Genomic DNA, 27,809 nt, shown 5'->3' on the forward strand with positions numbered 1-27,809 from the left:
GGTCCCGGTTTCTGTTGGACACCATTGAAAGAATATAACGAAACGGGGCTCGCGATCGTCGACAGCTCGAGATCTTAATTATGCGTCGATAACACTAGAAATTGCTTGCTTAGGAGATACTTTTTACGGGAACGGGGAAGTATACGCATAAACGAGTCCCACTGCGTAAGGTCAATAATTTATTGAAAACAACTTGTTCCCTGACGAGACCTAGAGTTATATATATATATATATATTTTTTTTTTTTTTTTTAAGGAAGTACGCGCGTGGTTCTATTTTTTTGAGTACGACACGATCATAATGTATGGATCGTAGTTATCGGTGTCGCGAGCGCGGCACGGTACAAAGAGACGTTCGTCGACGCTCGAACGTGTTGTCACCTAAAATGATTATTACGTTAAGAAATTCCCTGTCGACAAATAAATTTGGAAGAAAGTTGCATGCATAGTCAACTAATTTTAATCTAACCCCTCTTATCCGTCGCTACGTTTACTCCTTCGTCGAAAATAAGAAACAACATCACACGGTTTCCTGTCTATCGCGTAAACGACACACTTTTGCGAACGCAAGATCGACGACGAAAAACTGCATGTAAAAACTGCAACGACTCCGGCAATCTGTGTATTCTACTTGGTAGAACACGGGCGATCGTCGCGGCAACCACCCTCTACGAAGTAGACGGGTCGACGCAACCGTTGGCACAACGTGTTTCGATAAAATTTCAACCGGTTTTTCGTTTCTTATCGAGTAAAATCTTATGTACAGAAATAATAAAAATACATTTGTTCGAATCCAACGGCCTTCTATATAGTTTTCTCTAAACTCGTGCTAACGCGCGATACGTTATATATTAAATGGCACTCTCTTTCTTTTCCCCGGCTCAACGAATCGAGTCTCGAAAATTCCGTAAAAATTCCACGCGTGCGCGCCGACGATAAGCAACGCGAAAGTATCGCGTTACCGTTCGTAAGGGTCGCTACTGGCCTTACTTGAGTGTCTTCCTCGAACGCATGCACGGTATCGACGCGTTGATCCGCCGCGTGTGTCCAATTGGACGTGCACTTACGTGGGTTCAAGAAGGGGATAAAAATTCCTTACGGCGATTAACGCGTTAAATAAGATCGTACGTCGGAGAGACGACGCTAGAACGGAACCCAACGTTTTTGACTTAAGTTTGCGCCGATCCGTAAGTTCCTGTCGGTGGACGATACAGCTTTGGAAGAGTCAATATTTGCAAGCTGTTGAACGCGTACTTTCGGATACCGATGTTCTTCCAGGTGTTCTCTCGTCGGCAGCCCTCGCTGAAATAAAAAAACAAGTTACTCGAGCGAACCGTTTCAAATGCCTCGGGCTGTATTTGAAATTACTCGAGGAAGAAAATTAACCTTCGCATGCAGTCGAGAGCTCTCGGGTATTCGTGCTCGGCCAGATGGTACTCGCTCGTCAGTATGTTTACTTGCTCGAGAGTAATCGACATGCCTGTGCGATCCTTGGCGCTCTTGCAACTGGTGAACCTCAAGCCGCGCATCCTTCGACAGATTTGCGAGGACAGCTGCAAGATTTCGACGTTCTTGTTCACTCTAGCCTGAACGCTCGTCTTCAGATTGGTCATCAGGTCCGCCAACGTTTGACCGAGCGCCGATCTCGAGCCGACTATGGTGCACAAACACAACGCAACACCGGTTTATAACAAACGCAGACGTACGTGCGGATATCGCGCGACGCGAATCGAGGAACGAAAGCTTACGTCGAGTCGACGATGTTTCCGTCGGTAAGCTGAGCTTCTTGAATCGCAGATAGTATTCGTTCAATCTGTCGAAATTGTCCATGTTGCTCTTTTCCTGGGGTTTCGTTGTTCCCAGGCTCTCCGCCAGGGAGGCCATTTCGTTGATACCGACGTTGAAGAAGACAGGAGTAACATTAAAGGAGATGGTTTGTCTGGAAGAGGGAACCAACGGTAGCAGAGAATAAATCGCATCCGGCACTGGAAGCATCACCGTCAACGCGGCACGGGATCCAAGCACTCTTGGCAACGGCATCTGAAGCAGCGGGACGTTGGAGTTTCCTTCGAGCCTGAACAGCAACCAATCGGAGTAAGTTGGACGACAAGTGTAATCGTAATTGACGAATGCGATTAAGAAAATTATAATCTGTAATTGATAGGCTGCGGATCTTTATGCGTTTATAGGAAATTCGAACGCGCAAGAAACTACAAAATTTGAAAGTAAAGTTCATGTTATAATATTTGCGGAATAAAATAAATTCCTATTTAGGTTCAATTTTTGTAGACACGTTCGCGAAGATTTTATTAACCGACTTCGAAAAGGAGGAGGTTACTCAATTCGACATGTATATTTTTTTTTTTTTTTTGCATAAAGATTCGCAGTCTAGTAATTAATGTCTCGGTCTACCTCGATTGAATTCCGCATCTGGTCAAGGTAAACGTTACGGTGTGCATATCTTCCACTGCCACGGCCATGTCTCCCCACATGTCTATCTCGTCTCCGTAATAACTAAGAAGCCCTTCGAACGAGACCAGAGGACCTAGGGTGGTTAAAATTAAAAGAAACATGGGATCGGGCCTTTGACACCAAAGCTTCGCCATTATGCCTGATACCAAGCTGGTCAACTGAAAGCATAATAAAAATATAAGTAAATATTTATATATCCTATACGAATCGAACTCTCGAAACTTACCGCTTGGCTGAAGCACACGTCTCGTCTGTACCGAACGTTGCAAGCACGTTGAGCCATTTTCGCGTCCTCTTGCACTCTGAATACCGAATGGGTCAATCTAGCGGTTTTCAGAAGTCCGTCCATAGCTTGCCGAAGCTTCTTCATGCTTGGCCTGAGCTCGCTCGTCCAGTCGACGATCGACGCGAAATCTAGTCCCTCCGTGAACTTGTTTCTCTGTCCCGAGTTGCTTTTTATTACTCTCGTCATCGAGTCGACTGCCTGGCACACTTGAAGTAAACGAAAAGAAGACAGCGAATAAAGTTAGCTCGATAAACGACGGGTATCGTAACGAACGCGTCGTCGCATCTTACCTTCTTTGGCTTTCGAGAAGGCTGGCATCGTTTTCTCCGAGCTCGGGCTCGGCTGTTGTCGCGAGACGATACGATTTTCCACGCTCTCGAGAAGCTTGCTCGACTCGTCGTTTTTCGCGTCGTTTTTCGGCTGGATGGTCACGACTTCCGTACTTTTGTTACGATTGTTCGGAACGCATCCTTTCAGGCTGTGTGACCTCCCAACGGAGTTTTTGCTACGTAAACGCACCGCCGGGCTGCTGCACCTTCCGCAGAGAAACTTGACTTTCGATACCAAACACATCACGCTCGCCTCGATGTTCAACTGCGTCAGATCCCAAGGTTCTGGTTCGTCCGTGGGCTTGTAATAATTCGCCGACGGCGAGTTGCACATTTTTTGAGTATCCAAGAACCGCTTGCACGAATCAATCTCGCCTTTGATTCCCTCCCTCTCTTCGTTGTCCTCGAGTTCGTTGACGACAATGTTATCGTTCGCATTGTCGTTATCGTCGTTGTCATTATCGTTGTCATTGTCATCGGCAGCGGTTCGACTTTGACCGACACCGGGAACAGAGTGATTCGTTTCCGTGCACATTCCGATTTCCGTTTCCTTGCTGGTGTCGTTCTCGACTCCCGGGAAAAGTACGAAGTTTTCCTCGGCCGCCGCATCTTCGTTACCAATAGTACTAATATGCTTCGCTCGTTCGCGGTCGCGTTCCCGATCGTTTTTCAGAGGAAACGTCGCGTAACTGTTCTTCTCGTTTTCCTTCATCCATATATCCTTCACGCACTCCGGAGTATCGGGCGTGACGAAATCGTCGAAATCCGGGCTCTTCAGATCGAAATTCAGTTGTTGAGTGATCCGTTTGAAAGGGGACAAGGACTGATTCGCTTTGAAATCTAGGTTGAGGGTGTCTTCGTTCGCGTCATCGGGAACCTTGGCTACCTTGTATTCTTCGAGAAACGTTAACGCTTCCTCGACCAAACCGGGATCCCAGAGACTAAGAAGAATCCTGGTTTTCGTGATCATGTCCTCGCAGATCGGCAACATTCCGCTGGTTTGTTTCTCTTTCGCGAGCTTCATCAAAGCACGCATCGCGTCGACGACGTCCCGCCGGAGTTGCTTGATCGCTTGAATCGCGTCGTGCGCCATCGTTATCTTCGACGTTCCTTGATACAACTGGGTACCTCGGGTCGGTGATTCCTTCAAAGCTTGCACCAATCTGAAACATCGTCTCGTACTACTACTACTACTAAATAATACACCGATAATTACCTAATAAGACCACCGTTTTTGCTTTTGTGCGAATGCGCGGTAAACGCCCCAACGGTTATAAAGTCGTAGAATCCGCATTTGTTCAGGGTGTCGTTATGGACCCACATTCTCTGGAGGTGCAAGTTCAGTGGCGCGAACTCCAGAGTTCTATCGTTTTTGCGCGACGACTTTTTGAAATAACTCCCTGAAAAAGAATATAAGATAGAGGTACGGAAGGCAGCGAAGGAGGAACGAAACATCGGTCTTTACCTTTAAAGGCAGCCAAATTCTCTTTAGCCTGCGAATAGAGGTGCAAGAGATGCAGGTGACGATCGAGCAATTCGATTTGCTTGGTGTGCCAAGGTTCTCGTAGTTCGCCCATACCGGCCACCTCTTGCAGCAATTCCTTCTCTTCGTGAATCCAAATTGCCCTGAAGAGATTTTTCGAGGCATTAGTTCAAATTTGCGATCGCAGCGATTTATACGTTTATTATACGGCGACATCACTCACAGTAAGTGTTGCGGAAATTGAAAACAAAGTTTACTTTCGGCCATGATCTCGTGGACGCAGATATCCCCGCCCAACCCGGAGTGAAACCTGAAACGGTGACATTGCAGAGACTGCGTCAAGGCGACACGGAACGTTTTCGCATTAGTCGCAGAAATATACCTATAAGTTTGCATGTATGGATTGGCGAAAAGAAGCTTGAGTTGTCCTTGATGCGGCAATTTGATTTTTGTTCCCAGCCGAGGTGGCAATGATTGCGAACGCCTGTGCGAGAGTATCTGTCGAGAAAGAGCAAGCGGGTGAGCATGCGAGAGAGAAAGTCCCAAACTAGGATGCATCCTTGATGAAAGCAGTATCGACTATAACCTATCGATGTAGCGAATTCTCACCTGTTGATTCGGACCTGAAATAGGTTCCTTCGACGGAGTGCTCTCCGTGCTGTTCCCTTTGTCCTCCGCCTCTAGATTCCATACGTTGATCGTTAAAAAGCCCACGGTCGTCGTTTTCGCCGACTTCAACGGTATCCTTAACCTAAAATCGTTCGATCGCTAGTCAAAAACGCGATAGCTCGGCGAACGTCGAGACATAGATCGGAGGAGACAATTTCGAAACGAGAGTCGCTAGAATTACCTGGGAGTATCTTGAACCGCGCTCAAAGTCACGATCACGCTTCCTATCGGCGTCGCTGTTTGACTCACGCGTTCCCTAACATCGTACGCCGTTATCCTCGCTTTCGTTCCCGTGGTCAGCCCGTCGCTGGCTCTGAAGCTCACGGTCGTTAGGAAACCGGGATTGCTGCTTCGCTGTGAAAACGGATGAGCCATTTAATAATCTTTTAAATCTATTACAACTATCGGGTGGTAGTGAAAAGTGTAGATGAAAGTGTACGAGCTCACCTCCACTACTTCCGTTTTCGCGTACTTGATCCACGTCTTGGAACCTTTCGTCTGAACGTCCACCTCCAGAACTGGATTAGGCGGCCGACCGTGGCCGTCGCAAAGGAGGTTGTCGCACGCCAACGACATCTCGCACATCGGTATCTCGGCGGGATCTGAAACGTGTATACATCAAAATCTCTTTCGCCGTGCTCGATACAGTTCTCATGTACATTAAAATAAACAAGTCCGAAGGGAAGAGCGCACGGCTGACTCGTAAACAATGCCATCTGATCCAACATGAAGTTAATTACGTCAGTGATGCCAGCCGGGCCTTAAAACTTATCAAATCTTGTAGTTTTTGATCCGAAAAGTCCGAAAATGCAAATTAAAAGTTTAGAAAACCAATAGTTTAGAAGATACGAGTACATAAAGAAGCGTTTTCAGTGACTTTTCAGGTCAAAAACTACGAGATTTGATAAGTTTTAACCATAACAAAATGGGCCCCTGAGCCAAAGTTCAGTCAGATAAGTGAACATATAAATAATAAAGACAATCTATTCATGATTTCGCGCTCATAACCACAACGATGACCATAGTTCATTCATAGACCACCCTATTACGAGATACGAATGAGTATACTCGCATACAGTTATCGTAACTATAATTCCATTCAAATTTATCCCATATCTGGCTTCGAGCGAACAAAATCGCCAACCTGCCGAAATCCCACGTTGCAGCCGCAACATTTGTATGTCCGTGTCCTGTTTGTGCCCGCTGAACGCCTCTATTCGTTGCCGCAACGCCAGCAACTGACTCCGCATGCACTCGTAGCTGGCCAATTGAAGAGCTTGCAGCCAACTGTCTCTCTCTTCGGCCGAATTCGCCCCCAACGCTTGAAACAAACCTCCGTCGAAAACTAAAACACAAAGCAGAAGACTCTATTACTCTTCTCTCTATTCCGTTTAGTTGCCGTGAGAAAAATGGGAGAAAGAAGCTTACCTATGCTGAATCCATAGGGAATATGATTGCTCGGTTGCTCCACCCGTACGAAGCATTGCTCGAGTATTATTACTCCCAGTGGTTCCGACCACTGCTCCCGCGACTTGAAATAAAACAGCAGGTTCCCCCGTAATCTGCACCATCTCTCCAAACTTACTGTCCAACAAAAGAGGCAACGTTCGTTTGTTACTTTCTCGGTGATACATGCGCAAGAAATATGTGAAAAGTTCTCGTATCGAAAATATCGATAAGAGGAACTCAATGGCGCACCCAAGAGATTATATTGTACTCGGTCAGTGCAAGAAGTACTCGTACAGCGACAAATTTAAAATAAAATTAACAAGAAAAGAAAATAAGAGGTTAACATTAAAAGTAATAGGAATGTTAATAAAATAATAAATAAAATAAATATATGCAGTTTTATTTCGAATTGGTTCCTGCACGAATACTTGTTACTAGACCGGGGATTTTTATGCATTTATAGAAAATAACGACAAATTATAGAACGGACGTAGTAGCCAACAATATAAAAAATATCGAAAGTAAAATTCATATTACGATAGTTGAAGAGTAAAATAAATTCTTATTTAGATTATGTTCTCGTACGTACGTATACAAGGATTTTATTTTTCATAAAGGTCCGCGGTGTAATTATTACACTGACTGTATACGAATAACGTTTCTCTAAGTTTTGTAAAATATCGGAAATTATTCCGTTTGTCTCCGTTAATTTTTAGTTCTCGCTAAATCGTTGAGTGCGTCACTGACCCATCTCCTCGACGGTAAAAGAAAAAAAAAAAAAGAAACAAAATACGCGAGGGAGAACGCCAGATGTGAGTGCATCCGATTCCTGGTCGTTCGAGTATACACTCGTTTATGCATGCATGAGTTGTGTGGGAATGTAACCGTTACAAGGGGAGAATCAAAGGGAAAAGGAAGCATTAGAAAGGTCTCGACGAAACGGAGACCTCTTGACCTTTCTCCAAACCGTCAGGGTCAAGCGGCGCGTTTGCGTCGCTACGAGAGTATCAAAATTATCATCCGTGGCTCGAAAGGAAATCGGTCAGGTGCGCGCCACAGATAAGGAAACTATTATCTATAAGGCAGTTTCTACGAGAGCTTGCGACAGGGCCGACGATAAACGAACACCATGCAATTACATAAAGTTGTTTAACAAGCGTGCGTAAAATTCGAATCACGGTGATCGAAAACATGCCAGACACCGTCGCGTACATCTACTCGTGCAAAACATGCTCTTCCGTTATTCCGCGTATCTCTTTCCCCGAATTGTTTTTCTCGTATCGAGAATACTTGAAAGCGCGAAGCGATTCGCCGATCCAACGTTGCTTGCGACCCCGATGCATTATAGTTTGCGGCGTTGGTAAGCGTGTTAATCGCGATGGATCGAGTTAAGATAGGTGAGGGGCGAGGGGGAACGATCTTGGGCGGAGGGGGGAAAAAAAAGAAACAAAAAAACTCGAATGTACCTTTACTCGTACTGGCTGTAACGCAACTGAAGTCTCGCAGTGTCTTATGCGTTTTTCCCTTTTGAAATTTGTTGTCAGATTGTTTACCTGTACCTGCAAATTACACGTAGCTACGGGTAGCTTTTAATTTGCCCGAAATTGTGAATGCGGTCGGACGTTGTAAATAAGCTCGCAAGCCCGCGATCCGTGTAACAGCTGCGCATTTCTTTTAGTCCATTTAGTCCATTTAGTTGCATGCCCTGCTATTTCACAATTAATAAAACGGATTAAATTCTATGGGCCAAACAGGAATCCGAGATTTGTCCTCTTTATCGAAAGGGAACGGTTGAATCTAGAGACGCGATAGCGTTTCGACGCCAAATTCGCGAAGAATTATAAAGCCACCCCGTATATAACGTGGCGCTATCGCGTATCTTTTACTCGTAAAACAGCGACTCCAACCTAACCTGAAACTTTTTTTCGTGAATATCTCATCACGGCTGCAATATTTTCGAAATTTAAAGCCATCTTTCGGCCGCACTTTACCTCGCCGGACCTAAAATTTTTAATTTTCTTTTAAACAATCCTGTAGATTTTGTCGAGCAAAATCTGGAAATGCTAGTTTTAAGACGATGAATTTACTAATTCAGAAGTTATGAGCAGTCAAAAGTGGCATTTTACCGTATTTGACTGACACTTTCGACGCCATATTGTCTTGAAGCCATACCCTGTCGGTAAAACAGATTCTCGGTGGTGCCGGACTACATTACGCACTACTTTAATATCATTATACCTATTTTTGAAAAATGCCATTTTTGGAATTAACAGAGTTGGTTTGAGCCTATATTTTCGGGATTTTTTCTAAAATACGAAATTCAACTTTTAAATTGTCTAACAAATACGGTAAAAAGCTTCACCTTTAACTGCTCATAACTTCTGAACCAGTGGATTTCAAAGTAAAGTTTAACCAACGAAGTTATATCGGGGAACGAAGGAATCCCAAAATTGTCAGTCCGCCTTTACCCCGTTTCTTTTGTTCGACTCGGATCAAATATTCGTTCTCATGGAACGACGCGAAGCCTCGTTAGGGCCGCTCGTAGCCGGAAGAATGCAACCCACGTTATTTCGTTATCTGGTATTCGGCAAGAAAAGGGAATCGGTCGCAAACGATGTCCACATCGCGAACTCCGCAGCGAGTCCGACTCGGTGAGCCTCGGTCGATCGTCGCAGATTCGAAGGCATGCTCGAGATGCGTCGACATATTTCGAAAACAAAAATAGAAACACAATCGACGGTTCTACAAAGTCGAAGATACGAGCTACGATAAGTCTAGGCCTTCGACAAACGTCGTATACTGTATAGAGTGTATCTACGATTATAAGACATCCCAACATTCACGGGTCTACCGAGTAGACTCTACTCGAGGTTTGATAAATCTGCTTCACCGTAGAATCGGAATAGTAACAACAACGATAGTAGAGTGTATCAAAACAAACTAACAACCTCGAGCAAGGATTAGAATATTCTATTCGGGATGTTTCGTAGCTTCGACACCCTATACATCGTAGGTTTGCACGAGGTCGACAAATTCTTCGTAAATAATGAGAAAATCATTTCTACGCGTTTCACCTTTAAAAGGACAGAGACGTCGACGCTCGTCGGTTCGTCGATACTCGCGAATATTTGTATCGTCGAACGCGAATTCGTTGACGGCCAAAAATTCGCGTATAAAAGAACGTATCGGTTGACGATAAAGATGCGGGCGGGCTCGTGAGAATCGCGAACGTAGACGAGCGTCGGGGTAACGAATGCCGCGGCTTCGTAGCAAATGATGGGCTCTACATTAAACAGAAAACGAAGAATTTGCGTGTCACGTGAGTTTATTTTTCAAGGATTCAAACATGTACAACGTAGATAAAGGAGAAGAAACATGCGTTTGCCTGTGTGGCGATATACATGTAGGTAGAATTATTCATTCGATCGAAATAGGCGACCAGCCGCGCTAGTATCGCTCGTATTTGCCAAGGATTAGGTCACTCACTCTCAGTTCTGCGAAAGAAGCCTTCTTGTCGCTCGCGTACGTACAATATACCCTCCTTCTCGAATTTCTGCGAAGGTTGCGTGGCCAAAGTCAGCAATTCCTGCTTGTTGAATCGCATCTCGAAAGACGGCCGCTGGTTACACCCACGTTACTCGTGACAATCCACGTTACGTAGCTTTCTTTGTCTTCATCTGTCAAGAAGTAGACGATTAGCGACACGTGGGCCGTATACGTTTACGCGCTACATGATATTCGCCGAGCAACAAACAAACGAGCACAGGACGAAACGTATTAGTCTCCGGTTACGCGAAACGCGCCTGTCACATCGAATCTATGAGATCTCTAACCTATTCCTTCCTACGCGTCTTGCGCTTTGCGATTCTCTCCTCCGCCTTCTCGCTCTCCCTCTCTCTCTCTCTCTCTCGGTCCCTCTCGCGACGACCTCTCGTTTATCCTCTTCTCGCTCGATCACTTTTTTACCGATACCTCTCGTAACTTTTTCCCTTCTCGTTATCTCGCGCGGGGAATCGACGAATGCCAGCGACTGTCAACGAACGCGAAACTCTATCTAACTCTATCGTTGAAAACGAGCGACAAGGGTGGAGAAATTATTGCACGGGAACGCGATATCGTGGATGAATCTGGTGCACTGCTCCGCAACGAACCTTCGTGGTCAAAGTATGGTTCGGTGTCCTTTCGAAAATTACTTTCGAGGCCCTTCTCCTCTCGGTAATTCGTTCCGACGAACACATTTCGCGTCTTGATTCAGATCGTTACCGAAACAACTTGAAACAACTATCGTTAACCCGAAACAACTTTAAAGCGGCGCGTTGCAACGACTCGTTGTCGCATAGACGTTAAACGGGAGTACATGTTCACTGGCGAACACGCATCCACGAAAGTATAGAAACGCGATAGTTATCGCGCTAAAATAATCGAAACAACGGTCTGTACAAGCTAAACGAACGTGTGTCGCGTTTTACATGGTTTTATATCGCGCAACAAAGGATACCGATAACTTGAATGGTAAAGCGAGGAATCACGGACATTACTGTCACGCCGGATCGTTCGGCGTCGGTTTTTTTCGAGCATTTCCGAATGTCTCCGAACAACTTCGAGCGCTGCTGACCATTTCTGCTGATTTCTGCGCAATGTCGGTAACGTCGATAAGTATCGGCGCATCTAGGTTAGGTTGGATTTTACCAACGGATAGATCGAGAATGCCGTGAACATTTGTCGTTATTTATGTTGACGAATGTTTTCCATTCCAATCCATTTAGTTCAAGCTCATTTTCAAGCTGCTTCTTTGTCGATGTTACGAATACCATCGAGAAGCCTGCTGACCACTGCTGATCGGCTATACTGAGCATTCATATGATTGATATTAGGTGTGCGCACCTATATAACGAAAGACCAAGAGGTTCATACCAGTTCAAACTGTGTATCGAATCAAAGGATCGTGAACATGGAGTCGTTTCTCTCCGCATCGAGAGTCGCTTTGGTAAATTTGATTTTGGTTCTTTTTCTAATCCATGAAGAGTCGCGTATTAGTTGGAAATTTTTTTTACGGTGTTCAAGTTTGTTTATCGAACATACGTACATAGGTTATTGGTGTAAAAATTAATACATTTATTTGCCGTTATCAACTCACTTTAACTCATCAAACATTTTATGTTTTATTTCGTAATTATACAAAATTCTGTAAACCCGTTTAATCGGACATCTCCTTTCTCTTCTTCTTGTTTTTATAGTGTTTTATTTTATTTTCCAAGCTTTCACAAGTTACCCGTTTCATCAAGGGTTGATATATTTTAGATTGTACACCAATGAGTAAAGCATCATTTTGAAACGACAGATCTTTGTGGTCCATTGAATTTTCCAAATCCGACAGCATATTCTCGATCATAACAGACTTTATTGTATTGAAAGTCCAATCATTTTGTAAAACTTTTAACGTGTTTATTAATTCTTCTTTGTCTATGTACCACTCTTTGGTTTCGTACTCACAATACCAAAGATTTAATGGCAATTCATGAGCCAAATTATATTGAGGTTTCCGTGGACAGTTTGCAATGTCTAAGAGTTCTAACATAACTTGAGGTTCTTCTTTTCCTTGACCAATGAGTAATAAAAGACCCATTAAACAACGAATCTGATGCCACAAAAAAGCTTGACTTGTTATGATTAATTCGCATATATCATAGCCTGGAACATTTCTAATGTTTTTTCTAGAAAGAGATACTTTTGCATCAATAACTCTTCTCTTGTAATTAATAACACCATTTGCTACATCCATTTTACAAATATTTCTAAAGTCGTGCTCTCCTATAATATATTTAACTGCTTTATCCATAGTATCTATATTTAACTTTCCTCTTGGAAAAAAGTACTTGTAGGTTCGAAATTTACAATTAAATCGGGCAGAGAAATTACTGGACACTGGACACCAAGCGATGCACCTTATGTTTGAAGGGAGTAATCTATTCAATATCTTGCAATATGGAAGTTCAGCCTCTAATTTATGTTGATCTTCGGGTTTCAAGTTGCTCCTTATGTCCAAAGAGATCACTTGTGAAAAGGAACTCACTCCTTTATCGGTTCTGCCACAGCGATGATAATTCGAAGTTTCGCGTGATTCTATGCAACAACTTTTTGTCAGTGCTGCAAATAAATGCTGCTCTATCGTATCGTTAGTACTCTCTTGTACGACGAAACCATTGTAATCCCATCCAAGATAATAGAATTTCAAAAGGATATGCCTTTTATTGCATTTCAAAAAATTAAACGGTTTCTGTGACTTATAAACGGTACTAATATTTTTTGGATTTTCATTTACTCTATTGAGCATTGCTTTCAATTGTTTATTATTTTCTTCCAACAGTAGTATCTTTTTTATTAATTCAGATTTATCGAGTAATTCGAGTTCTTCCTTCTGCAAGGTTATTTTTTGCTTCTTTTCTTTACGAGTATCCGACATATTTCTATACTTCCTATATTAATCTTTATTTTCTTAATTGGTAAATTATAAGTGATCACGTGATTACCGTTATTGTCATTATATTAAATAATTTCTTACGAAAACATTAAACGACTGGACCATACGGGAGTTTACCGATGCACGTAGTTGGTCGGAAATATAAAGTATCGCCATCTCGCGTATACCAGGAGAAACTAGTAGCGGTCGGTAATTCATAAAAACGTCGATATTCCACCCTTTGAATAATTGCACGATTTCTATAATAGTATTTCTAACGATAAAAAAAAGCGAGCCACAACGTACGATGTTTATTATTATTTTAGGTGGACAACTTCGTCAAGTACAAAAGAATTCGCATCGTTTTGGGTAACGAAACGTGCGATTTAGATTCCGCCGTGTGTACTCTGGTCCAGGGATACTCCGAATATCTGGATGCAACGAAAAGTAACGAAAAGGATTTAATAATAATTCCATTGATGAATATACTCGAGGACGAATATCGCACGAAAACGGAAGTTGTGTATTTTCTGGAACGCTTCGACATATTCTCGAGCGGCCTAATATTTCGGTGAGTCCAATATAGAGGGAAATAATCTATATTGATTATGACGGCGTAAGCTACGAAAATATAAAATTCTCCTCGTTTATAGGAATCAGATAGATCTGAAAGCCTTGAAGGAGGATGCTGGAAAACATCTGGAACTTATACTCGTCGATCACCATAACCTCTCGGAAGAAGACGTTTTTCTAACGGATTCTGTAATCGAGGTCATCGATCATCGACCTCAAGACGCGCGATGGCCTTGGCCCGGTAGAAAGGTTCGCTTAGAAACCGTCGGCAGCTGCGCAACTCTGGTGGCGCAAAATTTCATCCGCAAGCATCCGGAAATGTTAGACGGCCTGCTCTCGAGGCTTTTACGAGGCAAGGATGTTAAGGTATCGATAAGGGATGTATATTACCCCTTAACAAGTATATTTATCCTGTAAATTCGAACAGGTCCGATTCTGGTCGACACTAGTAATTTCTCGAAGGAGGCAGACCGCGCCACATCCACCGACGTTGAGGTTACGGAAGCTCTCGAGAGGATCGGTTGTCTGGAAATCGATAGATCCGAAGAATTCGACTCGATCCTGAAAGCGAAAGCCGATATAAGCAAACTAACTGCGCAGGATCTTCTGATCAAAGACTTGAAAGTTGCCGCTGGAGTGCCGATAGTCGGAATGCCTATACTAGTCGAAGTAAAGCGGTGGAATAGTTAGATATGTAGATGTAGATACAGGGATCGGCAACTTGGGCCTATCGAAAGGGAACGATTGAATTAAATCACACCGTATAGTAACGGTACATGCGATACATACAAGTTTACATTTATTTCTATTTTTAATCGTAGCCGATCCCTGATCCGATGGATAAATATAACTTATCCTCGCGACGAGTTCGTTGCTACGATAGATTCATTTGTATATATATTTCAGAATTTTCTGAAGCTCCCGAACGCGGATGCGGCTCTTCGAAGTTTCGCCGAATCCAGAAACACCGCGATCGTCGTTCTGCTGGGAATGGAATTGAAACAGCAGAAACTATCGCGAGATGTTGCTATTTTCTCGCTTCCTGGCGATGAAGCGAAAGAAAAGGTAGGCTGTCAGCGAAAGTGTTTTTTTTTCTTTGTTTCGTTTACAATTTCGTTATCGTCGATAGATAGTAGAAGCGCTCGTTTCGTCCACGCAACCGCCTCTCGAGTTGACCTTCACGACGGAAATCCACGGAGAGCGCGACAAGTACAGCTTGTCGCATTACACGCAAGGAAATCTGCGCGCTACGCGGAAGCAAGTACTGCCGATTGTTCGGGACACGATGTTGTCGCATTGTGGGTGCTGAAGAAAACTCGGAGCGGAAGAGGAAGAGCATTACAGTCAAGGAAGGGCGTTCTTACAAAGTTTCAAATTGAAACATGGGAGAAGCAAGGTTAATTTCGAGGTACACTTATGCAGAAACTGGAACAAATATAATATTATTCTGGTATATGCTTATATTAGGTTGTCCCAAAAGTTTCTTTCGTAGTTTGCATTCAATTATTTTGTGTGGCAGTGTTTATATAAATAGACAATCTAATTTCTTAGGTATTGATGTTGTAACAGTAATGGAGCAAAATGAATTGTACAACATTCAATAATGTAACATTAGATAATATTTTGTAAATATTGTGTATGTATTACTTATTAATAAAATGAAAGAAACTTTTGGGACAACCTAATAGTATTCTGTATTTTGTCTGTAAATAATACTGGTCCCTGAAACGAAGTCCGGTTCGAGAATGTCGCAGTCGTCGCGGTATCAACGCCGATACCAGCAACATCCATCGTTGGAATAATCGTCGCTGGCGGACGCGTGGGAGGGTGACCTTCCCCTACAGCTGCTGCCTCCGCCACCCCCATCGCCGCCCGCTCCCGCCCCCTTCCCCCACTCTTTTCCACCGTATTCGTATCTTCGAACCGGCTCACCACGGGGCAATATCGTGGATGCTGGCTGAACCCTCGTACCGCAGCGGAGCTCACGGCGAGCCATATCTCGGGCGACGAGCCGAACGGAACGCGACCGAACGCTCGAAAACGGGGTTGGTTACCTCCGACGCGAAAAAGTAGAGGTGTGCAGTGCCATCGGCGACGATACCGCTCTTCTCGAATTCGCGTTTCGTTGCTAACTTGGCGAAAAAGCGCGCGGTCGATGAAGAAAGACGAGCGTCGAAATTGGAACGATTCGGTGCGCCTTAATCCGATCGCTTTAAACCATGGTGAAATTTCCGCGATTTCCGAGACACTCCGTTTCCGCGAGACGCGTCGAAAATTGGAGATGCCGAGCTTGAAAGGTAAGGATCGTTCCGATTTAATTAGACGTTCCGATTTAATTAGACGTCGCTCTCGAAATTTCAACGCGCGAACGCACCGTCGTCGATTACGAGTTACGCGTTACGTACGTGGCTTTAGCGACGAAAATTCGAGAGTACGTGGACATCCACCATGGGTGTGGATGAAACTGACCGCGGAAGTCAGCGACGGGCTGCGTTCTCATTTATATACGAATCTCGAATAGCCAATCGGGGATAAACAAGCTGTTACTCGATAAAGACAAAGTTAAATTTGAGTCGCGAGTATGTTGCGTCGTATTTCGGTGAATGATTGTACCGAAAATGTATTGTCGTCACGGGAACGTTTATTATAGAAACAGTTCTTCTCGTTCCCATCTTCTTATTCTCTTCGTATCTATTTCTCGAAATTCCTTTGTATCTAGTTCTTGAGATTTCTCTCAAACCTTGAAAACCCTGAACAAAGGGTGTCGTTGATCGTCGCAGATCGGTCGGTAGCAGCGTTAACGCCTATTTGCACGGGCTGAATGGTCTTTTTGCGTTTACAAGAATGAAAATGTGTACGGGCGTATTTACGTGCGCGTGCGATGAAAGAACGACACCGTAGCCTCGGGCATCGGACGATTCGAAGGGACGTTTCAAGGGAAGAAAGTTTGGTCGTTGTCCGACCATAAAACCCGCTACGACCGTCTCGATCGGTTTCATACGGCGAACGTAATTACAGGATAGCTATCGCGAGCTGGCCAGGGATATACATATGTACCACGAGACAGGCATGGTCGGTCTCTTCCTTCCTACGGTTCGCTCGTATTGATCGTGCTTTACTTGTTGCACGCATAGCAGACCCCGACCCCGTGCGCATTCCCTAACCCTCTTTGTCTTCATTTTCCATCAGGGAATCTAATTAACGTCCGTCCGAATTGTGCGAACGCGATACCCACGCTCTAGTAGAACCTTTTCAACCGTCGATCGATTATTCGAAGATCTAGTAGCCATTCTTCTATCGACTGAAACGAATACCGAATTGTCAATTCCTTTCGCTTTATATCCGGCCGAGTCGAAATTTTCTTCGAGCAAAAAATCGCGAGAAAATCGATCGTGCTTCGCGATTAGTAGATATCGGTTGAAATCGATCCATTATCATTGATCCGATAACGAGAAAAAGGGAAACGTTAGGCCCCTATTTCGCAATGTGCTGTAAAGCAACAAAGGTATTTTTATCCATAAAGTGCGAGTCGAGTTCATCGATCGAATAGATTATGCAGTTTCAGAGAACCAAACGATGATACCGAGCCACTTGAGCTATCATGAGCTGTAAACGAGTCGAAAGAAATGCCAGGATCCGACATCAAGATGCGCCGCACGCTAACGATCGTCTCCTTGGTAGTGCTCTTCGCCGCGGCTTCTTCGCCCATGGAAGATTCGACCAGGAACGTTTTTGGTAAGCGAGACTGCGTTATACATCCTACTAGAAACGAGAAGCGATCGATGGAACGTCGATTGATACGCTTTGTTTCAGGTCAGTGCATACTACCGCTAGGCATGGAGGAAGGAAAGATTCCGGACAATGCGATTTCCGCTTCCTCCAGTTACGAGACTAAGTCGGTGGGCCCTCAAAACGCGAGGTACGTTTCGCTAAAGATAACGACAAGGCAATCCTATCGGAACCTTCGCTCGATTCTCCTAATTCACCTCGAGCGTGTTTACAGAATTCGACAAGAGAAGAACGGCGGCGCCTGGTGCCCGAAAGCGCAGATCAGCAGCGCGATACGGGAGTACCTGGAAGTGGACCTAACGAGGGACCATCTGATCGCGTGGACGGAAACACAGGGACGATTCGGAAACGGCCAAGGTCAGGAGTACGCGGAGGCCTTCTTTCTCGAGTACTGGCGCGACGCGAAGTGGCATCAATACAAGAATTTGAGGGGTGACAGAGTTCGTGTCGTCGGTAAATCGACCGGGAGTCGTCCGCGTTGCTTCGAAGTCGTTGTCGTCGAACGCCCGCTGGAAGCGGGACCGGGCGTCGCGACGATAAGAAACGTCGGACGAGCAGCGTTTCCCAGAAATCCTTCTCGGCTCGATTCGCGACGGCTCGCGCTAATCCTCTCGAAAGCAAAGCGAGACGTCTCCGGTGAACGTTGGTCGGAGAGACGAGATGCTCGATTCCTGGCAACACTGATCGAAGCTCGTTCGTTTCAGGTACTACGCGGAAACAGCAACACCTACTTGGTGGCGAAGCAAAAGCTAGACTTGCCGTTCGTCGCGAGCAGGGTCCGTTTCGTTCCTTACAGTCAACATCCTCGGACGGTTTGCATGCGTGTAGAAATCTACGGATGCGTATGGGAACGTAAGTATACAGCAAAGACTAGACAAGTGCAAGACGGGATTGACGATCGTGACTTGGCTGATCGTTTGTTGTTTGAACAGAGTACGTAGCGAGGTACGCCGCCCCCAAAGGCTCGACACCGGGCCCAGGAGGATGCAACGTGGAGGACTCGTCGTACGACGGCACCGAGCGCGACTCCGAGTCGTTCCTCGTCAACGGTCTGGGCCAGCTAACGGATGGGATTCTGGGGGACGTCGCGGAAATTCTCACCGCCTCGACAATCGGGACGAACTGGGTGGGCTGGACCAATCGCGACGTCGTTCAGCTGATCTTCGAGTTTCAAGAGCTGCGGGAATTCGAGAATTGTTCCCTACACGTTGCTCGTCTACCTGAACTGGAGATCGAGGTTAGTTCACATTCGAGAAATTTCACGTTTAACGATCTAACCAAATAATTGTTCCAGCCGTTTTCAACGTTGCGAATTTGGTTTTCTACCGACGGTGAAAATTACCAGGCCGACTCGGAGATAACGGAGACCCTGTCGATCGACGCCAGTTCGGCCACCAACGACGGTATCCTGACGTCGATCGCGCTACAATCTAAGATCGGGAGATTCGTGAAGTTAGAATTAAGCTTCGGAGGCAAATGGTTGCTCCTCAGCGAAATCACGTTCTACACGGGTAAGGTATCTTGCTGGTGTATCTGCTAAACGATGCGCAAAAGATGAGCAGAGGAGGTAATTGATTATGTTCGAATCCGCAGTCTCGGGTATCAAGACCCGCTCCACCGATTCCTATTCTACGTTCGATGGGTCGTTTCGAGCGGATCGAAATCAAAGCGAGTTAACGCCAAAGCCGCCCGATTCCGAAGGGACGATACCTGGCTTCAACGAGACAGATATTTACGAAACGCACGAGGACGTTTTAACGCCGGATGCTTTTCCTGTCGGCACGTCGCAAACTTACATCGGCCTCGTCAGCGGCCTATTAACGGTGCTCGTTCTCTTCTTAACGTGCACGATTTTTTTAATCAAGCAAAGAGGCCGCAATAAGGTGGCGCTGTTGCAAAAGCACACGGCCCTCCTTTGCGACTCGTCCGCGCCTGGGATCGCGATCAGCCCGAAGCACGTTAAGCTCCAGAACTCGATCGTGAACGGGTTGTCGCTGGGTCGCAAACCGATCACCATCGCCACGGTGGTCTCCGCCAGCAACCTCGCAGCTAGCAACTCGCCCGATCAGTCCGATCGAGTGCGAACTAATTCTTGGAACACCGCCAATCTCGATCGTCGTCCTTCCACGCTCTACGAAAAAACCTACAAATTGTTCTCCGAAGAAAATTTCGTTCTCGCGGAGCCGAACGCGTCCGTTTGCGCTACCAATTCGTGCGCCACTGGTAAGTCTCGCGGCTGCTGTTCATTTAATCCTTTATTTATTTTTTACTGTATTAATTAAACGCTTTGAAACGAATGATTCGTTCACGTTTGGTAACAGATAAGAACGCTGCGAAGAATCACGCAGATTTCAAATGCCAGCTAGGGTTCGCGAAAGATAAGTCTACCGAATTCGCCGTGCCAATCACGACGTACTCGTCGAAGAAGATGCATCATTTTCACTCAGGGAAAACACCTCAAAAGGTGCACGAAGCATACTACGCGGCAACGGATATTTTGACGGTAAGACTCCTATCGGTACCGAATGCTAGATCAAAGTAAGTAGGAAGTAGGTGAAACGAATCGCGGCAAGTAAAAGGTGAATCCGTGGTTTTAGATAAAAAGGCGGGATCTCCCATCCACCGTAAGTCCATTCACGCCACTGCATATTCGCGAGAAGGGCGTACGTTTGCCGCGCACTCTCGACCCTTACGACGTACAACGAATCTCCAGACACAGATTGAGGATTTTGGACAAACTCGGCGAAGGAAACTTTGGCTTGGTAAGCATGCGCACCCTTTGGAGCGGATCGTCGACGAATAGGCTCGAGTCGTGGTAAAACGAGGTCGAATTTGAACAGGTGCATCTGTGCGAGGCAAAGGGCATTACGAATCCGGAACTGGGATCTATCCAGAATCGGCAAACCGTAATAGTTAGGTCTCTCTGGCGAGGCGTTGTAGATTCTTTGAGGTAAGCAGCAGGCATGGGATCACAAGTACCTCATAAACAGGTTAGAACTCTCTATAAGTACTTCGAAAGACAGAAATAGTACTTCAATGCCAGACAGTATCCAACCTTTTACAAGTACTTTTGTAAAAAGATGTACTACTTGCAAATGTATTCGAATCTTGGTAGAACAGATACAAGCATAAACAGTAATTAAAACCTACTATGCAGTTCTGATTTCCAAGATTCGAATACTACTTGCGAAAGATTTGATTCCTTTCGACATCGAAGTACTTGTAAGTATCTCTTCGAAACTTGTAATCATTGAAACGTTATTGCTTTTAAGTAGTAATCTAAACCCATGAAATGAAAACTACTCTAGTAACCAGGTTCATTTAATTTCTTCGTTCCTTATGTACGACTCGGTTCCCGTAGGCTAGACTTCACGAACGACATGCACGTTCTGGGAACGCTTCGGGATTCCAACGTAACGAAGATGATCGCGCTAGTGGAAGAGGAACCGTTCGGAGCTGTATTCGAGTACGGCCAACACGGAGATCTCCCTACTTTCTTAGAGAGCCGCGAAAAGTCCGGTAACGAGGACACGATCAGGTAAAACGTTCGGTTACGTCTGTCGGAGTCAGTCTCATCCAAGTCTCATCCAAATCGTTTAAAAATTGAACTCTGTTCACAGCTATGATACTCGCCTAAATTTTGTCATGCAAATCGTATCCGGCATGAAATACCTCGAGTCCTTGAACATTCCGCACTGCGATTTGGCAGCGAGGTAAGCAATCTTCTTGGGGACGAAGCAGTCGAGTCTACCTAACGAGTCCGTTTGATCTATACGTTTCAGAAATTGCATAGTCGGCCAAAATCTGACGATAAAAGTGTCCGACCACGCCATGTACTGTAGCAAATACGATCATCATTATTACATCGACGGATCCAACGCGAAAATTCCGCTTCGTTGGATGGCGTGGGAAGCGGTTCTATTGGTAAACAGAAATCTTTTTATTCGCGACTTCTCAAGATATCTATTCCAAGATATCTTCCAGATATCTATTGTTATTTCTCCTATTGTTTTCGTCAGAGTAAGCGTAGCTGTCAAGCCGACGTCTGGTCCTTCGCTGTGACGGTTTGGGAAATCTTCATGAATTGCGAGGAAATGCCGTACGCCGATTTAACGGCGGAACAAGTTCTGGAGAATTGCGGCCGTTGGTACCAGAGCGAGGCGTGCATCGTGAACGGGATCGGTAACAACGACGAAAGGAATCAGTTTCGAGTTCTCGCGAGGCCCAACCGCTGCTCGGACGATCTCTATCGCATGATGAACAAGTGTTGGAGCAAACGAACCGAGAGCAGACCTACCTTCGAAGAAATCTACCTTTACCTAGAGAGACTAGCGCTCGATTGAACGTTCGAGATGCTCGATCGAGTAGCACGGACCAAATCGGTTACAATCAGCTATGAAGCATCCTGTACCGCGTACGTAAATTTATCTTTTTTACGCTCGTCCACGTCCTCGTCCCACTTCACTGCTCCTCTAACTCGGCAAGAGATTAACTCCCCTCTCTCGTGCACCACCCTTCCCCCCCGTCCTTCTCCCTTTCCAAGCATGTGGGTCCTCCGTTCCGCGGGAGGATCGTACAAATCGACGCGCGCCCCCAGGATGCTCTAGCCATCGAATCGTAATGCTCAACTAGGTTTACTTGAGTCGATCTTTACGTATATAAGAATATATTATATTATGCCGAATAGGTTCGCCGTCATCGGGGAAACGAAAATTTTTGTATAAAAGATAATGCATATTCTCGTCTTTTCGTCTATGACCTAGCGATCGCGCGAATGGTAGAAGTTACTTAAAAATTGGCAGGATCGCGTCGCTCTATATCGAATAGAGTAGTGCTCGGTTAAATGAGAAAATCTAACTACGGATGAACGAAAAATGATATCGTTACGTTTCTCCAACGCGAGCTGTAGCTGCGACAACGCGCGTAAAAAAATATTTGCATTCCTTGCTGTATCTTCGCGATAGCGTTATCAAAGATTGGCGGGTGTTTGCTTATTATAATCAGACGAAATGAATAGATCTCAGCTTGAATACGAATTTCCAATCGCTCCCCACTAATTAACCATCTCGTTCTCATTTAATCGGACACTACTGTATTTTAACACTTTGAACCTTCGTTAGTGTCCGATAATACTACCGCTCGCTATACGTACGATATACGGCATTACGCAAGTAAAGTAAGTAAGAGCTCACCGATTTAGAATAACGCGACGATAACTCGTATCCGAACGCGTTATTCTCGAATTCGTGACGGAATCGAGGTTTCCTATTATGTCATTTCTCGACTAAGCGTTCATCTTGATCGAAAATAAATCAACTCGTTCGTGGAAGGGTTCCCGCGTGCGAATGTCCTTGAAAGTTTCCCGAGACAACGCTGGACATTCGCACGATACGCGTTCCCTTTCGTTTCTTGTTTCAACGATCGATTATGCGCTAACTCTTGTAATTAAGCGATAGCCTGTAAATTATTTGCGCGCGTTACTACAAACGAAACGGGACAATCAATTTCGCAAACGTTGTTTCATACACCACGCGATACGCATATCAAACGGTAATTATCGATCGACGCACTGGTATCTGTACTTAATCGCACCTGTACTCGAAACAGCTACGCCACCTGCGCAGGATTACCACGTGTAAAGATTATCGAAAGTAAGAATAAGCTCGCGTAGTTTATCTCAAACGTTCGACGACGAAGACACTCGTTCAAATTGCGAGTACATTTGTTTTTCGAACGACGCCAATAATCATTGCACGTGGAAACCGCGCGTTACTTTGAGTCGATAATTAAAGCGCGTCGTCGTATCGCGTTGGTATCGCGCGTTCGTTTCTATCGAACAATTTTTTCCATTTACGGTTACAGATAATCGAAATTTGTAATACAAATCGCACACGTATCCTATCGAAAATTATATTCTTCATATTTCCAAAGTTACGACGAATAAATATTGTTATACCATCTAGGAAGTTATCGTTTCTATACGGAGACGCAAGTAGCCGATTCCCAGTGGGCTCTCCCTCCGTTTCAATCGTTTACTCGCACCAAGGGAACGATATTCATTTCTCGATGAAAATCAACGAGCGGCTGCTCCCAGCGTTCCTCGTAGTAAACGCCCAACAGGAATTTCGCGCCCATTCCCGTCCTAATGGCCCACGGAAGATGGTGCTCGAGGTACATCTTCCTCTGCCTGAAAACGGGAAATGAGATCCACGCTCGGATATGCTCGAAACGATGTACTCGGAGTACAGTACTCCGTCCCCCGTTCCCTTTACCTTGGACGCAACCGATACGCTCCGAATATCGCTCCGCTCATGCACATTGGCAAACGCAATTGCAACGCTTCTATCCACTTAACGGATACTTCTCCAAGCATCGTGGTCGGCATTAGGAGTATCGCATGAAAAATGTCGTGCGTTTCTCGGTATCGTTGCATTACGTACGCCAACTCTGTGTCCTCGACAAATCTGACCGCAGGCCTAGAATCGGGGGACACGTTCTGCAAAATACGAACATCTTCACTTTTAATCGAACGCATTCCGAGAATCCAGACTTTTATGAGTGCGGGAAGTAAATACGTGAGAAATATTCGTAGCAACGGATACGAGATAAGATTGCGAGATGACATGTTTAGAAGCGGATGTACGCGACTTTGGGGTTAATTAGGGCCGTCACGTGGGTAAGAGGCGCCTGTGTGCAAGAAAAACCTAGCGCCCTTTTACACGATTGGTAAATTACAACAAATATACGTTATACATTCGATAATTATTTACATATTAACCCTCCGAGCTTTGGCTGCCACAAAATTTTCAATTAAATCACTGATATTTAATGTATCTAGAATGTTATTCTCAGTGGATACAATTGAAAAATCAGTTAATCGTTCTTGACTAATTGTAGAACGTAAATATGTAGTTTTTAATCATGTTTAATTTGGAAAAATGCCTTTCTCCGGAAGCTACCGAAACAGACAAAGTTAAATAAATTAAGTTCACCACCGCGTGGTAGTAAATTCAAGGATTTCTTACAATTTCAGATAACTCGATTGTTAATATTACATACTACTTTTAAGCATTAACGATTTTGCAGACAACCTTTCGGCAACCGGATAAGCTAGCTCACCTTTCATTACACCTTAGTCGTAATGCATAAAAAGTACACGAATTATTGTATACTGACGATACACAACCGTACGTGGCGGCCCTGTTAATTACATAGTAGGACCGGGGCTACTTCCTATTGTTCCAAAGCTTACGTTGACGTCCAAGAATTCACGGTAGGTCCTGCCGACGGTTCCTTTCGGCAAGTCTTTTAGCGCGGAAAGGTCGACCGTCGAGGACGATATACGTGGCTTTTCGTCGAGGATACGACGTCCCTCGGAGGTGGCCAACAATTGCTGGCGGCAGTGGACGAGTGCATCGGTCCCGGTTGTTTCTCCCAGGCACGCGATCATGTCCCCGCGAAAGGGATTGACGAAGGATATCGCGGCCGCACCTGCCGTTAAAACCGCGCGCTGCAACCCCGACAACGGGACGCGGTGTTTCGCGTAATCCTCCGCGAACCGTGCACCGCTGGAAAATCTTCGAATCGTCCCCTCTGAAACCGACCGAGGACAATAACGATCGATCGTTACTTTTCTTCATAAATAAAATTTATTTCGATAGAATTTATATGTACACATTGTTGCATAACGGCGACGCTTAACGGCGCATAACGTCTTTCGAATGTACGAATATATGTATATATGTACAAATCACGTTCTACGTCTCGAAACGTTGCGTTTACCGGTACACGGTAGGTTTATGGCACAGCGCGTTCTATCCGGTAACCATCTTTTTTTTTCACTTTGGTATGACGCTCGTTGTCTCTCATCGTTATGCCCATTTATACGTCCACTTCCCACGATGCTTCCCAGAGTACTTCCCAGCGAACGGACACGAGGAAGGAGGCAAGCAGGAGAAGTGAAACGAAAACATGGAGAGGAAGTGGTCTTTAACAAAGATCATCGTCTAAATGAAATTTTTCGACCGGATGGAAACGGTTCGGACAACGTAGTTTGAGCATTGTCAGATCATACGATTTGAACTTTGACTACTTGGTCCTCTGTGAGGGGCGAATACTTGTGCTCAGCTGACTCCTTCTTGCGGAAGGTGACCCAGGTATAAACCAAGCTACCGATTACGCTTAAATTCAATCCTACAAAGTTAAGCCAGGTAAATATATAATCACCGCCGATAATCATACCCAAATACGTGACGCATATGTTTTTCAAGCAGCCGATTATAGTGGTGGTCAGTGCGGAGTTATGCAGGGTACAGAGAATCATGCTGTAGGATAGCACAAAACCCATCACACACGAAAGCCCAAACTGCACGACGAAGAAAACGTTTCCCCAGTGCGGAAATTCCATCGTGGAGCGTGCATCTCCCATCCAGCAAGCTATAACGATGGCCGGGACAACCATGAACAAGGAATTATAGTACATCAATCCGTATTTTCCAAGTTCCTTAGAGTCTAGCTTCTTCTTCATATAGACGCCGTTAGCTGCGGTGAAGAAATCGTTTAGCAGGATAAAAAGGTAGCCCTCCAAATTAAAAGCTAGGTCGTTCAGCGCTGCCACCACTGCTCCAAGAATCATTGTATAGACGCTTAGTTGAACGGAGACGCGCGCCTTTAATCCGAGAATGTAATATTCGGCAAACATAGTCATCAGAATACTGAACCGTCTTAGCGCGGTGAACATCGGGAGGCTGAGCTGCTTGGTGCCGCCCAATCCAAACACCATGTTGCCGATGTAGATAATAGGCAACGGCCATATTTTCCCGAACGTCGCCGCTTCTAGGTTAGGGAACTCGACGTAACGCATTTTCTTCGCAGAGAACAACAACACGATCGTGGCCAACATCTGTCCTACGCCGAGCATTTGAAATGACGGGAATTCGAATGTGGTCAGCACCGTTTTATTCACGACCGTGATCATGAACGACGAGAACCCGTAAAACACGGCGGAACCGACTCGCGCGAATATCTCATTTTGCTCGTTCGCCGGCATACCGATCGATCTGTTCTGCCGTGATACAGTCGCATCTGTTTCTTCGATCCTGTGTCTCCTCTTACTTTCGTTAGAAAAATATGTCAAATGTGATGGAACATACTCAAGTATAACCTCATCGTCCTTCCTTTCGTTCCGTAGCGTTGACGATCACCGAAGATAACTATCGATCACCGCAGACAATCTCGATGCTCGAAACTGATCAAAATCATAGAAATTATTCGCGATTAAAGTCGAAAACGCGAAACTTCTCCTTTCGATTCGATCGGTTTGGTTTGGATATATATAGTCTTTCGTCAACGTGTCACCACAGACACAGAATCACACAGAATGTGACAGAATGCTCTCACGAATGCGAGAGAAACAGTGATGCCAGATTTTGCTCCCAGTGCGCAGTGCTGTAGCTATACGAAACAACGTATGATACTATGATTCCACGGTTGGCGCCAAAAACCAGGAAAACCGTTTTTTTTAATTATAAAAAATATGTATTGTCTGTGAAATTATTTCAACCTCTACCCCTATCTTATAATTTATCCACACAATTAATATTATTGCATGCAGGGCCGACGCAAGGCAGGTTCAGCACGTTCGCCGGAACCCGGCCCCGCGTTTTGTGAGGCCCCTCAATCTACGAAAATTTTGATGGAATGATGATATTATTAACAGATGCAAGACATTTTTTGATTAGCAATGATTCAGTTTAAAGGAGTGACAAACATCATCAAAGTAATATTATTTAATATTCATCTTATAAACAATATATAATGTATAACAGCATTCGTAAATAAATAATTCCTCGTTGAAATATTTAAGTATAGGATTTTAATGTGAATTCAAGCCCCACAAAATGTTTGAACCTGGTCCCGCAAAAGGTCATTCCGGCCCTGATTCCATGCTAAGGAGTACTTCCAATTTCCATTTATAATTCTATTTTTCTTTGGGGCGACTAAAGGCGCCAGTTTTATGGTCGTGTTAGCTACTTCATTGGCGCTAAAAACCAGTGCGCATGCGCGACTGAGAGCCAAATCTGGCATCACTGCTCTCAAGAATAGCGAACCATAGCGAATATTTATTCGAGGACAAACTTGGGCATTTTCCCGATAGAGGCGCTGATCGAAGTCCGAGAGTAGTTCGGTACGTTCACTGCTAGATGGCTATTTATTCGAGTAAAAATAGCGGGAACCCACAAGAGAAAAGATGAAAGTTTAAAAGTTTAAAAAAGGGCCTAGTTATTACTTATAATCAATT

General features: G+C 44.9%; 6 protein-coding genes across 14 annotated transcripts; 2 read left to right on the forward strand and 4 right to left on the reverse strand.

The window, feature by feature from the left end:
• Window positions 1-166: 166 nt before the first annotated feature.
• On the reverse strand, window positions 167-11,255 carry LOC128894706 (inositol polyphosphate-4-phosphatase type I A). 3 transcript variants are annotated; one of them, XM_054156639.1, is made up of 18 exons: window positions 10,839-11,255; window positions 10,174-10,364; window positions 8,154-8,246; window positions 6,667-6,822; window positions 6,383-6,583; window positions 5,686-5,840; window positions 5,420-5,592; window positions 5,179-5,320; window positions 4,952-5,067; window positions 4,793-4,879; window positions 4,552-4,712; window positions 4,303-4,486; window positions 3,048-4,249; window positions 2,698-2,963; window positions 2,412-2,629; window positions 1,748-2,073; window positions 1,386-1,653; window positions 167-1,301 (listed from the first exon to the last, which is right to left on the reverse strand). In XM_054156639.1, the coding sequence occupies exons 2-18, from the start codon at window positions 10,289-10,291 to the stop codon at window positions 1,169-1,171; spliced, it is 3,999 nt and encodes a 1,332-aa protein (XP_054012614.1). In that variant the 5' UTR covers window positions 10,292-10,364; window positions 10,839-11,255; the 3' UTR covers window positions 167-1,168. The 3 variants fall into 3 exon arrangements, with proteins under 3 accessions (XP_054012614.1, XP_054012615.1, XP_054012616.1); XM_054156640.1 differs by lacking the exon at window positions 10,839-11,255 and adding an exon at window positions 10,521-10,832; XM_054156641.1 differs by lacking the exon at window positions 8,154-8,246 and having other exon boundaries at window positions 10,839-11,253.
• On the forward strand, window positions 9,276-15,170 carry LOC128894714 (exopolyphosphatase PRUNE1). 2 transcript variants are annotated; one of them, XM_054156658.1, is made up of 6 exons: window positions 9,276-10,006; window positions 13,474-13,718; window positions 13,801-14,072; window positions 14,148-14,389; window positions 14,627-14,785; window positions 14,850-15,170. In XM_054156658.1, the coding sequence occupies exons 2-6, from the start codon at window positions 13,627-13,629 to the stop codon at window positions 15,027-15,029; spliced, it is 945 nt and encodes a 314-aa protein (XP_054012633.1). In that variant the 5' UTR covers window positions 9,276-10,006; window positions 13,474-13,626; the 3' UTR covers window positions 15,030-15,170. The 2 variants fall into 2 exon arrangements, with proteins under 2 accessions (XP_054012633.1, XP_054012631.1); XM_054156656.1 differs by lacking the exon at window positions 9,276-10,006 and adding an exon at window positions 11,445-11,674.
• LOC128894712 (tRNA pseudouridine(38/39) synthase) lies at window positions 11,831-13,313 on the reverse strand. The gene has a single exon (XM_054156654.1). The coding sequence runs from the start codon at window positions 13,148-13,150 to the stop codon at window positions 11,885-11,887; it is 1,266 nt and encodes a 421-aa protein (XP_054012629.1). The 5' UTR covers window positions 13,151-13,313; the 3' UTR covers window positions 11,831-11,884.
• Window positions 15,006-23,469, forward strand: LOC128894707 (discoidin domain-containing receptor 2-like). Of its 6 annotated transcripts, none has more exons than XM_054156643.1 (15): window positions 15,006-15,128; window positions 17,280-17,455; window positions 17,534-17,639; window positions 17,724-17,949; window positions 18,214-18,361; window positions 18,442-18,746; window positions 18,804-19,020; window positions 19,103-19,732; window positions 19,831-20,012; window positions 20,107-20,271; window positions 20,350-20,459; window positions 20,871-21,047; window positions 21,130-21,222; window positions 21,292-21,433; window positions 21,529-23,469. In XM_054156643.1, exons 2-15 carry the CDS (start codon window positions 17,347-17,349, stop codon window positions 21,850-21,852), a joined length of 2,934 nt encoding a protein of 977 aa, XP_054012618.1. In that variant the 5' UTR covers window positions 15,006-15,128; window positions 17,280-17,346; the 3' UTR covers window positions 21,853-23,469. The 6 variants fall into 6 exon arrangements, with proteins under 6 accessions (XP_054012618.1, XP_054012617.1, XP_054012621.1 ...); XM_054156642.1 differs by lacking the exon at window positions 15,006-15,128 and adding an exon at window positions 15,486-16,017; XM_054156646.1 differs by lacking the exon at window positions 15,006-15,128 and adding an exon at window positions 15,486-16,017 and having other exon boundaries at window positions 17,286-17,455.
• LOC128894719 (ubiquinone biosynthesis protein COQ4 homolog, mitochondrial) lies at window positions 23,406-27,260 on the reverse strand. Its single transcript, XM_054156663.1, has 4 exons — window positions 26,662-27,260; window positions 24,762-25,102; window positions 23,782-24,005; window positions 23,406-23,696 (listed from the first exon to the last, which is right to left on the reverse strand). The coding sequence occupies exons 1-4, from the start codon at window positions 26,675-26,677 to the stop codon at window positions 23,534-23,536; spliced, it is 744 nt and encodes a 247-aa protein (XP_054012638.1). The 5' UTR covers window positions 26,678-27,260; the 3' UTR covers window positions 23,406-23,533.
• Window positions 25,140-26,668, reverse strand: LOC128894715 (UDP-sugar transporter UST74c). Its single transcript, XM_054156659.1, has one exon. It carries the CDS (start codon window positions 26,556-26,558, stop codon window positions 25,578-25,580), a length of 981 nt encoding a protein of 326 aa, XP_054012634.1. The 5' UTR covers window positions 26,559-26,668; the 3' UTR covers window positions 25,140-25,577.
• Window positions 27,261-27,809: the final 549 nt, after the last annotated feature.

Source organism: Hylaeus anthracinus, unplaced genomic scaffold (assembly GCF_026225885.1).
Source record: "Hylaeus anthracinus isolate JK02 unplaced genomic scaffold, UHH_iyHylAnth1.0_haploid 4, whole genome shotgun sequence".
Classification (NCBI taxonomy): Eukaryota; Metazoa; Arthropoda; class Insecta; order Hymenoptera; family Colletidae; genus Hylaeus; species Hylaeus anthracinus.

Excerpts from the sequence above, each read along its gene's own strand:
- LOC128894707 (XM_054156643.1), top strand. The coding sequence starts at position 17,347 with ATGCCAGGATCCGACATCAAGATGCGCCGCACGCTAACGATCGTCTCC. Across the intron at positions 20,013-20,106 it reads CGGCAACGGATATTTTGACG|ATAAAAAGGCGGGATCTCCC; the intron begins GTAAGACTCCTA and ends CCGTGGTTTTAG. Across the intron at positions 21,434-21,528 it reads CGTGGGAAGCGGTTCTATTG|AGTAAGCGTAGCTGTCAAGC; the intron begins GTAAACAGAAAT and ends TGTTTTCGTCAG.
- LOC128894714 (XM_054156656.1), top strand. The coding sequence starts at position 11,639 with ATGGAGTCGTTTCTCTCCGCATCGAGAGTCGCTTTG. Across the intron at positions 13,719-13,800 it reads TCGAGCGGCCTAATATTTCG|GAATCAGATAGATCTGAAAG; the intron begins GTGAGTCCAATA and ends CCTCGTTTATAG. Across the intron at positions 14,073-14,147 it reads GCTCTCGAGGCTTTTACGAG|GTCCGATTCTGGTCGACACT; the intron begins GCAAGGATGTTA and ends AAATTCGAACAG.
- LOC128894715 (XM_054156659.1), bottom strand. The coding sequence starts at position 26,558 with ATGCCGGCGAACGAGCAAAATGAGATATTCGCGCGAGTCGGTTCCGCC.
- LOC128894706 (XM_054156639.1), bottom strand. The coding sequence starts at position 10,291 with ATGCGATTCAACAAGCAGGAATTGCTGACTTTGGCCACGCAACCTTCG. Across the intron at positions 6,823-8,153 it reads TACAGCCAGTACGAGTAAAG|TAAGTTTGGAGAGATGGTGC; the intron begins GTACATTCGAGT and ends TTTGTTGGACAG. Across the intron at positions 4,880-4,951 it reads CCATACATGCAAACTTATAG|GTTTCACTCCGGGTTGGGCG; the intron begins GTATATTTCTGC and ends TCACCGTTTCAG.
- LOC128894719 (XM_054156663.1), bottom strand. Across the intron at positions 24,006-24,761 it reads GTGAATTCTTGGACGTCAAC|AACGTGTCCCCCGATTCTAG; the intron begins GTAAGCTTTGGA and ends CGTATTTTGCAG. Across the intron at positions 23,697-23,781 it reads GCGTATCGGTTGCGTCCAAG|GCAGAGGAAGATGTACCTCG; the intron begins GTAAAGGGAACG and ends TCCCGTTTTCAG.
- LOC128894712 (XM_054156654.1), bottom strand. The coding sequence starts at position 13,150 with ATGTCGGATACTCGTAAAGAAAAGAAGCAAAAAATAACCTTGCAGAAG.